Genomic DNA, 14353 nt, shown 5'->3' with positions numbered 1-14353 from the left:
GGAGGCGTTATGCAAATCTTCCCACATCATGACGTAGACATGTGGGGGCATGTTAGAACGAGCCGTTTTAGGTAGGTGTGGTTGACTCTTAACTTTTATAAAGAATATCTCTTTGGATTTAAGACTTTAGTCTTTGCAACTTGACAGATCTTCTTTATACACCAAGAGCTTGTAACACTCCAAAGAGAAAGGAAAAATTTAATTCGCATCATATGACCCCTTTAATTAGAAGTAAGCCAACAGTGCCCCCTACAGATTAAAACTCCTTACCGAATGGGCGTTAGGACCTGGGGGAGGCTGCCGCTGCTGCCACTGCACCTGCTATTACTGTTTACTCTATCACACACCAAACGCTCATTCTGTATGTGCTTTCACAGATTAAATGCAGCAATCCAAAACAGTCAATCTAATCATCATTCAGACAAAACTTTGCTTCAAGAATGAGCTACACTGTCTGCTGACATGATCTAATCACTAGCACACCCTGAGCACATGTGAATTAACTTATTCCTCTTATCGGCAAGACATATCGGCATAATTTTTCATATCGGTCCGATGCCGATATTTACATTTAAAGCCAATATTGTGCATCCCTAATAATAATGTTAATATGATTTCTCTAGGATCATGTGACACTGAAGAAATACAGTGAAAAAAGTTTTTAAAGTGTAATAATATTGCGCAATACTATTGTTTTTACTGTATTTTTTCATTTGAGAAATGCAGCTTTGGTGAACATAGAGACTCCTTTAAAAACATTAAAAAATCTATGACTGAATCTTAATTTAAATGTTTTAAAACTGCATGTCATCATATCAGGTCTTGCTAATCTGATGGTATTTCCTGTCTATCAGTCACGTTTGGTCCTGTCCCAAGATCAGGAAGGTCGGGATGATTGTGACAGTAGACAGATGAGGCGAGTGGAAGTGGGTTAAGCCACATCAGCATGTCATTCTACTTTACAACATGAGTTCAGCAGATCTCTATATGCAACTCATTCATACCGACTGTCACATTTCTGTAGCATCTGTGTCAGTGTTTTATCCTATTCGTATGCTAGTCGAACATTTGATCGTACATCATATTTCTGTTGGTCTCACCTTGGATAAACATTGAAAAATATCATAAAGTAGGGCATCGTTTGCTTAGACGCATATTAGCGGTCTCTGCAAATAATCATTCCTGTCTCAGTCCTTGTAATGAAAACAGGAAGCGATTTTGCTGCAAGAATGATGAATAGAAACTGATGCTTTAAATACATTGTGCATGTTTGCTTATCGTTCAGCCTTGAGAATGTTAATCGCAGACCGGAATCATGCAACATTTATATATTAGCTAGCTAGCAGACTATACCCTTTCATCAAAACATCATTGTTTTCAAGGCAACTAAAAAGAGCAGATTTAATTGTACAGACATTTCCTTTGGCACTCAGCTTTTATTACTGTTTACTGAGTGTGTGTGTGTAACTAAAGGCTGTTGTGGGCTGATACCCAATCTCAGGTCTTCCAGGTTAATTAAAAATAAAAAGGGTGACTACACTTACGCTTGATTACAAGTGAGGAAATTATTAGAACTCCGCTAAGTGTTTTGCAAAGCGTGTTTTATTAATAGAAATTCAATATAAGGCCTCTGTATTGACTTGGTGAGGTCTGCTGCAAATGTGACGCGGTGTGAGATTTGTCTGGCAAAGTTGGACTTTATTAGACTAGATTAGATTCAACTGAAACAGTGTTACACATTGATTTTTATTTATAATAAGAAATAGAGTTGATCATGACGTGAGTGTTTCACAAAAGTCTATTTTTTTTAATTTTTTTTTGTAGTGCAGACAGACAGAGATGGATGAGCTGCAAGATGTTCAGCTGACTGAGATCAAGCCTCTGCTGACCTACAAGGTGAGATAAACCTTTTAGAAACATCCGGCTCATATGCAGATACACACACTAGCATGCTTGCATACTTATGCATGAACAAGCTATAGTGATAAAGTGATATTTTGGTCAGATTTGCACGACTTCTCTCTTGTAAATGCCATGTTTTATATACCCTAGAAGTAAAAAGGTTTTTAATATAAATTTTAGAATAATAGTACAGTCATTAAATGATGGAAGTTGAGATTTGGTAATATAAACAATTAAAAAAAAAATATTCTTTCAAGTACTGATCCAAGTATAATATTATAAATATCAAGATATATTTTTTTTTAAATCCTGAATAAATATAAAGACAAAATCTCATTTATTTATTTTTATTTTTTAGATTTTTACTTGCCTTGCCAATATTTGGTGGCAAAAAATTAAATAAATAATAATAAATAAATAAAAAAAAGAATATTTTAAGCAATGTGTTTTTGTGCCAGAAAAATTATTGATATTTTTAAAAAGCTGACCAATTTTTGACCAAAATAATAAACTAGCAATAATAGCTAGAAATCATACAGCTATAACGTAACTCTATTGCAGTTTATTAGTTTGTTATTTCCAACCCAATCTTTAAATATTACAAAATCAATTTGTATAAATCTTATGTCTTAGATATTTAGTTTAAATCAGCAGAATTTGCAGCCAGACCTTGAGTTGTTGTTGATGTATATGCCAATAAATGTATGAGGAGCAATAAAAAGCCTATAGACACCACAGAGCTCATCACTAGTTACACAGTGTAAACTATAGTGATACTCAAGCTCACGTCATGTCTCACAGGTTCAAGTTCATTTATTTATAAAGCACATTTAAAAACAGCCAAAAGACTGACCAAAGTGCTGTACATAAAATCTAACCATAAAAAATAAATGATAAAACATATGAATTTAAAAGACCAAAAAGAATGACAGATAAGCATTCTGAAGACAGTAATAATCAAGCCCATAATACAATGTAATGAGAAAGGGAATATTAGTAGGCCAGATTGAACAAGTGTGTTTTTAAAAGGGACTTGAAAATAGCCAGGGAAGGTGCTACTCAATCTCAAGCGGCAGATTGTTCCATAACCGAGGACGAACCACAGAAAAAGCTCGATCCCCTCTACGTTTAAGTCTGGACTGAGGGACTAGAAGGAGATTCTGATCTCTGGATCTAAGACTTCTAGTGGGAGTATAAAAATGCAGCAGCTCTGAGAGATAACTAGGGGCTTGATTATGTAAAGATTTATACACCAATAAGAGAACTTTAAAATCACAACCCTTGTTATACATATATGCCACATGAAAACACTCTCACACATCTTCCCTCCATGGCTCCTCGTGTTCGAGATCTGTGAGTTACTCTATCCGAAGCCAAGTTCCTCTCTACCCCTGTGTCTGTCTTTACTTCATCGAACTGAATAATTCATGTGGTAGTTACTGTAGCAAGAGAAAATGCATGGAGATGGAAAAGAGGTGGATGGGGTGGAATATTAGTGAAATGGTTTTAAGAGAAACAGGAAAAGTGGAAGAACGAAAGGACAGGAGTAGAAAAAGATAAGATGGGTGGGGTTGAGGTGCAAAACAATTCCGCACAATTAAAGATATTTCTGTCTTCTCCAGAGCAATTATTATTCCTCCTTCAGCCCCTGTTGGCAGAAATTTGCATCACGGGATCCGCAGGGTTTGTCAGTTTAAATCTTGCCATCCTTCTTTGCCACACAGCATCCATATCAGAAACACTAAAAATAGAAATGTAAATGCCATACACCCATTAGCGTTGAGTAAGGCCGCCAGTATAATTCACAGGGCGAGGGACAAACGTTTTATGGGTGACTTCCTCTCCCTTGGAACTAATGAATGGGCTGAAGCTTTGAGCAGGGGTTTGCAGACTGGGTTTCAGACAGAGAACCCTCGGTAAGAGGTTTAAAAATAGTAATAATAATAAAATATGTTAAAATGCACCACATTTGACACATTACCGTTTCTTTTAAAAGAATGGTTGGAAATTATTTATTTTATTTTACTTTATTTTTTACATTTTCCTTCTGGTTTCTACATTTAACAGAACACAAATAGTGAGTAGAAAAAAGGTAGTGTCAACTAAATATAAAGTATTTGTAATGTCGAATTTTATATTTTGAGATAATGTTTAGACAAGGGGTTATTATAGTTAATTAAAACAGAAAGTACAATTAAAACCATGAAAAAACATTTTAATAAACATGAATGGAAATAAAACATATTTCAACTAGTTGCCAAGGCAGCATTTCTCGTTTTAACTCCGTTTAAGGGTGCTTTCACACCTGGCCCGTTGTTTCGGAACCTGGCGCATTTCCCCCCTTAGCTCGGGTCGTTTGGGCATGTGACCACGGCAATCGCGCCCGGATCCGCGCCAAAACAATCGGTCCGAGATCGCCTGAACGAGGCGGTCTCGGCTCGATTGAAAACTAACTCTGGAGCGGTTCGGTTGTAGTGAGAAAGCAACCCGATCTAAGGGACCAACGAACCAGGCTATATCACAATGTATAATGGGTAATTACGTAAGTTCCGTGAAAAGCATTCGCTTTGTTGTTTGACCAACGCAACAGGCTATATCACAATGTATAATGGGTAATTAAGTAAGTTCCGCTTTGTTGTTTTGCTAATACTTCAAAATGAACCTGTGAATGTCTGTGGGTGAGCACGTCTTCGCCATTCAAAATAAAAAAGCGCACTTTTTCATTTTATAATGCCGTCTTATTGCTCTTCTTCCTAGTAGGTGCATTTTAAAAATGTTTTACCGATGAATCCTGGGCTCCTGCTCAAAATGATAAATTAATATAAGGACAGCTATAAAAAAAAACAAAAAAAAAAAACAACAACAAGCCCGCGAAGCTGTTGTCGTTCCACCCTGACGGATGACAGCTCTGACAGCTAAGTGGAATCCCGGAAAATAAACCGTAGAATTTTGACCAATGAGACAACAGTTTACTCGCGTGTGACTTGTATTAACAACTTTGGTCTGTTTAGAAACTTTGCCGTGTGAAAGCGAACCACACCAAGAATAAAAAGCAACATTGTAATAATTTTAATCCCTGTTTCGGAACAAAGCAATCGATCTACAGGTGTGAAAGCACCCTTACTTGATGTACTAAAATAACAAAACCTGAAATAAAATTTGATAAAAACTATGTAGATATGTATATTAAAAAACTTACTAAAAATGACAAAAACATAGAAACAAAATTACTCAAATTTAAACTAAAATGAAAATGGAAAATGGTTTCATTACAGTTGAAGGTGGGTAATTTAATGTTGGACTTTTATCATGTATATTTTATATTTATAGTTTCCCCCTTGAAATATACAATATTTATGTGGTTCTTGCCACACAGAAGCAGTTTATAATGACTGGCTGTCAAGCTCCATAAAACATAAAAATCATCCATGCACTTCATGTACAAGTGCCAAATCTTAATTTCCTACTTTCCACTAAAAAATAACAATATACAGGTCTGAAATGACATGACAGCAAGTTAATTATGACAGAATTAAAATTTTTGGGTGAACCATTTTATTTAAATGATTGAACTGAAGAGACTCTTAAACCTCTCACTCCACCTAGTGGTGTCAATATAAAGAGCAGCAGAAGCTGAACTGAGAATAATTGATGATTTGATCAAAATTGAACATTGTTAGACATTTTCATGCAAGTCAGTAAGTATAGAATAATCAAATATCATCTCTTTCTCCTACAGAACTCTCAAAGCTTCCAAGACTTTGACTGTCAGGTAAGATAAGACTTAAATATTTCATGAGTGGATGAGATAAAATGAGTTATTCTTAAACATTAATTAAAGGTTTGTGTGTGTTAAAACAGTCAAGTGGTATGATATGAGTATTTTAGGTTGTTCAGCCTTCATATTTTATTATCAAAGGTGTTATTTTGGGAAAAACATTATATTTTGATGTTGAAATAACCTGAATATGAGAATATGATTTAATGTTACCGTGTGCTCTACCTTTATCTCTCCAGGACTCTGTAAATCAGCTCCAACGGCCATAAACTGATTTTGTTTAGTTGAAATAAATCCATTTAAAAGGAAATAAGATGATCCTGATGTTGTAATTTGAGAAGGTACTCTAGATTTGATGCATCTTCCTGTAAAGCATATTAGGATTATCCAGACTGATCATTATCCATTCTGTTGAGTAATGGATGATATGATGCTGGTTGACATCTTGAGATATATATACATACATACATACATACATACATACATACATACATACACACACACACACACATTTTTAGTTCATAACTGATGTCTCTATAGCAGTGAGAAAACCATTCTTTGTGAATCACATTCTCCTTTTTCAGTGCAGGGGTCTCAGATGAGCTAAATATAGCACCTGCAGCTGGTGACGTGATCATACTGAGACTGAGACATTATATAGTGACTTTAGTTTTCCTTACTCAGCAAGCCTCTGTACAGGAGCTCACACACATTAAGTGTTAGTCCAGTGATGGGCTGACACCAGGCCAGTCAATCCAATCTCGCTCTAGCACTGCCTGCTGCAGAACACATACATGTGCGTGAGGTGGATCAGGTTTAAGGTGTGACCGCTCTCTGCTGGTTAACAGAGGTAATGCAGACTATCTCTCACGCCACGCCACCATCCAGAAAGTAAAATAGTGCATAAAAGCCAGTAGATAAATGTGAAATAATCTGTTGTCCTTTTAATAGCATAAATGATTAGCCAGATCTTATAGTTTTTTAAAGTGAAATTATAACAAGTCAGATTGAATACTTATGGAAAATGCTTATGTTTCCCAAATCCATCTGATATGGCTTTGTACAAAGCAGTTCATTGGACAAATTAGGAAGGAGACCGTCTTGCATTTTATACTTTTTTTTGGTGATTTTTAATTTTTATTACACCAAACTTTTATGTCCCAAATATTGTTATAAATTTCAACATTTTAAATTGTAACTGTTTTTTTCTTTCTTTTGTTAAAACTGCTTTGCCTTCATCGTTTAGTTAATGTTACTTCTTAAATTACTGTTTTGTGTAGATCCAATAGTTTTATACTTAACAAATGTCCAGTCTAAATCTATAAAAAAAAGAATAAATCAAACAATATTAATTATTATATGTTAAAACTATGATAATGCAAGGAATGCTGGTTTTTATTGTAATAAATTTTTTTTTTAATGATTATTCTTTGGATTTTATATGAATTTTCATTATTTTCATAATTTATATAAATGTATTTTTAGATTTTTTGTGTGCTATTTGTTTGGGTTTATATTAGTGCTGTCAAATGATTCATCGTGATTAATCGTATTCAAAATAAAAGTTTTTGTTTACATAATATATGTGTGTGTACTTTGTATATTTATTATGTATATATAAATTCACACACATGCATGTATATATTTAAGAAAAATAAGATATGTATATATATATATATATATATATATATATATATGTATATGTGTGTATATATATATATGTGTATATATGTATATATATGTATGTGTGTATATGTATATGTATATGTGTGTATATGTATATGTGTATATATATATATGTATATGTATGTGTATGTGTGTGTGTGTGTGTGTACAGTGCTAACAAATTTATTAACCCACCTGTCATAAATAGAGGAAACAAAGATTTTAAGAATCTATCAAAGACTTGTTTAAAACTAAAAATTGTATTGTCATTTATTTGGCAATTAAAAAACTGAAACATCTAAATAGTCTTTATTCACACATAATAATCAAAAAAACTTTATATTATTTTATTTTTATTTTGTTTGGCCTTGATAACAGCTTGCATTCTTGCTGGCATTGTTTTTATGTATTTTATGTACTTGTCTCTGTTGTTATTGACTTCCAAATACAGTAGTTTCTAGTTGTTCCCAAAGACATGCTTTTGATTAAACTTTTGTGCAATCTATCTTCGAATCCATTAAATCCCTACAATAATTATATTTTAGCATTAGAAGTGCTACTGTGACTAAAGAACGTACACATACTGGTGTGGATTAACCATTACAGAAACATAAAAAATGATTTTAGTAATCACCAATACTGTTAATTTAGGTCAGCTGTGGCACAAACCTTGCATTGGGTGGTTGTCTAATACATTTGTTTAGCACTGTATGTGTGTGTGTATTTCTTATATTTAAGGCCCCAGTTGGAGACCCTGTTTTTCATCAAGCATTTAGCCAATAGTAATAGCTAAAGCATCTGTGTGAATACTGCAAGTCATCACGACAGGTTCATCGTTATTCAGAGACAACTTCATCCCATAGAGGGCATCAGAGGCTCAGAGTAAGCAAAGCCATATCCTTGACTCCAATACAGTCTCATTAACTTATTAGATAACAATCAAAATAATCTCAAATAGCAACAAACCACTTCCCAGGAGAAAATATTTATTTAGAGCATGATTTAATCTTTGATCCCCACTTCTTAATGACCTTCTCTCAGTCTCCGCCATTAAATAGTGATGTAAAAATGTAACACAAATGCCTACAATCATATTGACCTCTCTCCCTTACTTTGTCCGATTTGTTTATATTATAAATATTATATTGTTGATTCTTAAGTTTCTTGGTAGTCAATCTTGACAGGCCTTCAGGAGCTGTGTCTGTCCGTTTTGCCCTCTGGTCTGTGCATGCTTGCCTGAAGGTCACTCTGGTACGGCACACTCCTGCTCGCTCAGATGGAGAGAGTGACTAAAGCAATCTGATTTATTACTGAAGCTGCAGGTCCATCAATAAGTAATAAAACCATGTTACTTCTAAACCTTTGGGTACTTTTGCTGTATGATATTTTGTTTGAAATCGATAGCAAGAACAGATTATATATTTTGTGCTGTCTGTTGCATTATGCAGTATAAGTTATCTGAATAAGGCATTTTAGCTGATCTCCTGATACATAAATACAAAACACTCTACATACCTTGATAAACACAGTGTTGTATTCCAATCCACAAATGCTGAATTCCTTTGCCAGCTCCAGTTGTGTGCTTCTCAGATTGTGTTTGTCTATGGTGGCCCCTGAGGAACGACAAAGAGGCTTACTGAATGAAAAACAATGTTTCAGCCTCATCTACTGATAAATGGAAGCAAGGCAGATCAATAACCTATCAGAGACCAAGAGCTATAGAGAGATTGAGCAGATGATATCACACTGCACCTCTGCTGGGTCACAGACGTACAGACTGTTCTTCTGCAACTGTGGTTATTTACTGCAGGGGTAGAAAATTAAGAAATAAACATTAATGTAAATCCAAGGAAAGTGATGATAGGTTTAGTTCTTGTTGATACACTGATTTGATAGCTCATTTGACTGGTGTATTGTAAATCAGTGATTTTCAACTGGTGAGTCACAATCTATAAATGTCACATGTGTACATGGATTACATTTATATGTATATTTCAGTACATAGTGTATGTGCTTATGTATGTGCACACACATGTTTGCTTAGCTATCTAAACAGGGACGTTCCTTAGACATTTTTTTAATATATCTAGTTAAAATATATAACATAACCCTAACAGAAAACTTGTTTACTTTATTTTTGTACTCTTTTTACAATTGAAGATGTCCCCGTTAGAAAGTTTTGACATTTAGCTTACTTTTAGGTGCAAACTTAAGAATTTTTATTTTGAATATTTACACATTTATTTATACATTTTTATATGTATATTGTTATTATTCTTATATAATTTTGAATATATGTTTGATGTAAAAAAACATCAATTTTTTTGAATTAATTTTATTCCAACACTGACATCCTGGAAAATCTTGAAAATGACCATATGCAAAGGTAAAATAAGTATTAATAAATTGTAAGGACATTTTGTATAGTTATAATAATCAGTTGTTTTTGTTGTCTTCATTGTTTGCCCCCACTTGATAAAATCAGATATGTCCTCCTAAGGGGAGACCAGTTGAGAAATACTATTATGACTAAATAGAATTAATATAATCAGTAATCATCAATCATTAATCAATAGGTTTAGTCCAAATCAATTGAGTCACAAGGTCAAATCTCTCTGCATCTCTTCTCTTGCTGAATTTGAGAAGTAAACTGGTTGACCCCACCCAAAAACAAATAATAAAGTGCAGTGGAGAGCATCATTCCTTCCTCGCCCTCTCTATGTCTGCCCCACCCCTCTCATCCCTGCTCCTGCCACCTCCCGCCCACCTGACTCCCTCTCGTCCAATCAGAGCGGGGCTCTTTCAGTGCTGCCGTATGCATGAGCAAGCACTGCCTCCCCAGCGCAAACCGCAGTCACTTCTTTCTCCTCCTCACTATCTGCATCTCAACCATCTCTCTCTCTTTCTCTCTCTCTCTCTGAAAACATACCTCCTCTCTTCATTTATCTCCCTCTCCCTCTCTCTCCTCTTCTGTCTCCCCTCCCTCTTGGATCTCTGCCTAGCTACTGCTCTCCCTGTCCGTTCTCCTCCATCCCTCCTTCAGCCTCTCGGTGTTTCTCTCGTGGATCCTCCCATCTCTTCCTGTCTCTTCTCTGAAGCTGTCACTGTCTCGTGTGTGGAAACATGTCAACCGTTCTGGATGTGGAGCAGAATGCATGCACTGGAGATGCAGTGGTGAGTGTGTGTGTGTGTGTAAGCGAGACCGCTACAACTGAAAGCCGAGACTGATTCCTGACTCCTGATTTCGGAGTGTTGATATTCTTGCATGTGCATGTGTGTCATGGTTGATGTGTGAGCCAGTATATGTGATTCTTTTCAATGAGGGATGCGTTTTCGTGCATTAGTCATGCGAGTCATGCACCTCTCGGCTTGTTTACCTACTACAGATTAAACCAGTCTGGGACTAAACTGTTAGTTACAAAGGTCTTCAGTTCAGGAGCTTCAAATGTACAGGATGTACACTAAAATTATATATTGGTGAACACAAGGAATTGTCAGGCTTTCAAATATGGCACAAATCCCAATGATCATCAAGCGGTCTAATAGGTCAAGCAAATCAAGGACATTTGGAGCACTTAAAAACACAAGCGTAACTGGCAGGGTGTGGTAGTGAGTATATACTGTGTGTGTTTCTAGTATGGATGTTGTGTATTAGCATCTGTGTGTGTGTGTGTGTGTGTGTGTGCATGTATAATAGTGATCTGCCATCAAGTTTGTGCTGTGTAATGGCTCCCAGGCTTGTGGTGTGTGATTGATGCTAGCTAGGAAGTGGGAGCGGGAGCGGGGGGGGCAAAGGCTGAGACTGTTGGCTTGTATTCATTCATTCACCTTGGCTTAGCCTCTGTTTCTCAAGAGAAAGCTGCTTTGATTGTCCTTTCCCCATGTTTGAATGTCTGCAGACAAGGATGTAACCATATATTCGGAATATGAGGGTACTTGATGGAATTATTTAAGAATCAACCATTTAGAAACCCATATTTGTCCAATAATAATTTGAATATTGGGCAAAAGTTGTCCCCTTCAATGTCAGCGGTTGTTATAGCACTGTTTGGTTGTAAGAAACATCTTTACCCAGTTGAAAAGACCAGGCTTCTTTACTAGCCTGTAAAGGCTTGGTTTTCACCAAGACTATGCTGGTTGATCAGCATATTTTGATTGTGACAAGCAGGTTGTAGATATTGCAGTGCTCCCTAGTCTGATTTTTTTTCTGATTTTTGAAGAGCACAGAGAGAAAGATGCAAGCATTTGATATCAGATCATATTTTAGGGCGTTTATGGTTTGCAATTAGTATGTTTTAGAGTTTAGATAAGCTTCTACAGCCGATTGTTGACCTAGTCAGAGATCATGATGGGGGAAGTCGTGGCCTAATGGTTAGAGAGTCGGACTCGTAACCCAAAGGTTGCGGGTTCGAGTCTCGTACCGGCAGGGATTGTAGGTGGGGGGAGTGAATGTGCAGGTCTCTCTTCCACCTTAAATACCACGACTGAGGTGCCCTTGAGCAAGGCACCGAACCCCCAACTGCTCCCCGAGCAGCATAAATGGCTGCCCACTGCTCCGGGTGTGTGTTCATGGTGTGTGTGTGTTCACTGCTGTGTGTGTGCACTTTGGATGGGTTAAATGCACCATACTTGGCCACATGTCACGTCATGATGACCCATCACTGTTTGTCCCTTTGAATTAGTCTTCTTTTTTCAGGCTCATTCCTATTCTGCTCCTCTTTACAGACTCTCCCACACTTTCTAGACCCACATGCAGAGTGTAAATGTGCGTGTGTCTAGAAGATTGAGAGCGTGTTTGGCAGAGCGAACAGGAGAGACTTTTTTTTAAACGTTAGATTTCAGACTCTCCCACTCTCTGTCCTTGATCATTCATGTCCTCAAGAGCTGAAAATGTTCGGATTTGTTCCAAAGCAACCATTTTTAAAGTCGCACACCAGTCAGTCATTAATTCAGTAAGCATGCCAGACTCAATTATGAAAAAACTGCCCATTTTTATCTTTTCCTGTATAGAGATGCAAGTATTATATTAAAGAACATAAAATCATTTGACACAGTTTTATTTTCCCATATTGATGTCAAGTCAAGTCAAGTCACCTTTATTTATATAGCGCTTTCAGAAAAGATTCCAGTTATTAACAAAGAGCAGTTTCTGTTCTTTACACCATGACAATAACCATTCATTTAAAGCAAAAAGCCTACTGAACCTTTCATGTCCTCGTCGATACGTGTGAAGCGGTCCTGACACGATGATCGTCGTCGCGGGCGATGTGCGGCGCACCGTCTCGATCAGGCTCCTGAAGTCCCTGGTATTTGGTGTATTTGATGTATTTGGTATTGAAGCATTGAAGTCTGAATGGGACATATTTAATGAATGCCAAGTTTGAGTTATATCAGAGATATTGATTTAATTTGCTACTTGCTAATCAGTTGCAGGTAGTAATAAGAGGTGTGACACTCTCCAGATAGCATTTGATTGGTCACAATCTGTGCAGTGCAGGATGAGTCATCAGTATTTTTGGTTTGTCTTCTTGTAAGAGAAGGACCGTTCATTTTACGTATATATCAAAATTTTGTCAATGTTAAAGTTGTGATGAAACGGAAGTAGCAACAGAGATTTTCTTCCATATAGTTACTAATATATCAGTGAATCAGATATACGTTCTATATTCTTTATTGAACTGAATGCAAACTTGCAGACATTAAGAAAGGTGCGGAGTTTAACCTGACTAAATTATTAAATGACGTCCGGTTTACGTCGAGAAGTCTGCCCTTTTCACCGGAAGATCCAGTTATGACTTCTTAATTAAAAATAAAGATAATTTTTTTAAATGAAACATATGCTTGGATTAATTGTTAACAAAAAGATCTCTAACATGCATTTCAAAACGAGATGAATTTCCATTTCATGCCAAATTTAACATATGAGAGGCCCATATTATCAAAGAATAGCCTTTCACAATTATGTGACTCTTATTCACATAAAGAGCTTCAGAACAGAGGCTAATTTTTCTAATCTCAGGACTCTTTGTGTGTCCCTCTGCTGTGACTCATTCTATTATTGATGCAGAAGAAGCTGTGATGCGAACAATTCTCTCTTTCATACAAGTGCTCCCTTACATGTCTATATATTTTTTTATACACACTCCATCCTTTTGTGATGTCAGTATATACATCACTGAACATGACACTCCACCCAGGACCACCAAGACTGTAGTTGGCTTCCCTCAACACAAGGCCCAGGAATTGAAAAGCAGAAAAGCACTCTCTGTATCTCTCACGAGGGCTGCAGTCTGTTACAGTTCTGCAAAGTCATACGGTCAGGATGATGGTATTGTACCTCTCCACAGTTCTGCAGCCACTCCCTGTGATGATTCCAGACGCATCCGGACGCTATCTACTTCAATAGCATTGTTGATTTTATCAGAGGATGTATTTCTGTTTAGAGGTCATCTTGTCACAGACATTACCATTTTTAAAAGTTTGGTGTCAGTAAGATTTTTAATGTTCTTAATGAATCTTAGGTTCCTAGGTTCCATCGCCTATCACAGCTATGCAGATGATACCCAGATTTACCTAGCCTTATTTCCAAATGACTACAGCCCCATTGACTCCCTCTGCCAATGCATTGATGAAATTAACAGTTGGATGTGCGAGAACTTTCTTCAGTTAAACAAGGAAAAAACTGAAGTCAGTCATTGCATTTGGAAACAAAGATGAAGTTCTCAAGGTGAATGCATACCTTGACTCTAGGGGTCTAACAACTAAAAATCAAGTCAGGAATCTTGGTGTGATTCTGGAGTCAGACCTTAGTTTCAGTAGTCATGTCAAAGCAGTAACTAAATCAGCATACTATCATCTCAAAAACATTGCAAGAATTAGATGTTTTGTTTCCAGTCAAGACTTGGAGAAACTTGTTCATGCCTTTATCACCAGCAGGGTGGACTATTGTAATGGTCTCCTCACCAGCCTTCCCAAGAAGACCATTAGACAGCTGCAGCTCATCCAGAA

The 14353-nt window shown here is 36.5% G+C and overlaps 1 protein-coding gene across 4 annotated transcripts in view; it reads left to right on the top strand.

The window, feature by feature from the left end:
* The window catches only part of LOC107655061 (protein NDRG3-like), a 38169-nt gene that overhangs the window by 14211 nt on the left and 9605 nt on the right, over positions 1–14353 (top strand). For 2 of the 4 annotated variants that reach the window (XM_016442458.1, XM_016442456.1), the window contains exons 2-3: positions 1825–1896; positions 5642–5674. In XM_016442458.1, the coding sequence (XP_016297944.1) occupies positions 1840–1896; positions 5642–5674 (90 nt within the window). In that variant the 5' untranslated portion in view covers positions 1825–1839. Of the gene's footprint in view, positions 1–1824; positions 1897–5641; positions 5675–10030; positions 10520–14353 lie in introns of those variants that run through there. The other 2 variants (XM_016442457.1, XM_016442459.1) reach the window with 2 other exon arrangements.

The sequence above is a fragment of the Sinocyclocheilus anshuiensis genome, unplaced genomic scaffold (genome assembly GCF_001515605.1).
Source record: "Sinocyclocheilus anshuiensis isolate Anshui unplaced genomic scaffold, SAMN03320099.WGS_v1.1 scaffold1072, whole genome shotgun sequence".
Classification (NCBI taxonomy): domain Eukaryota; kingdom Metazoa; phylum Chordata; class Actinopteri; order Cypriniformes; family Cyprinidae; genus Sinocyclocheilus; species Sinocyclocheilus anshuiensis.
This window is presented reverse-complemented; position numbering and strand designations above follow the sequence as displayed.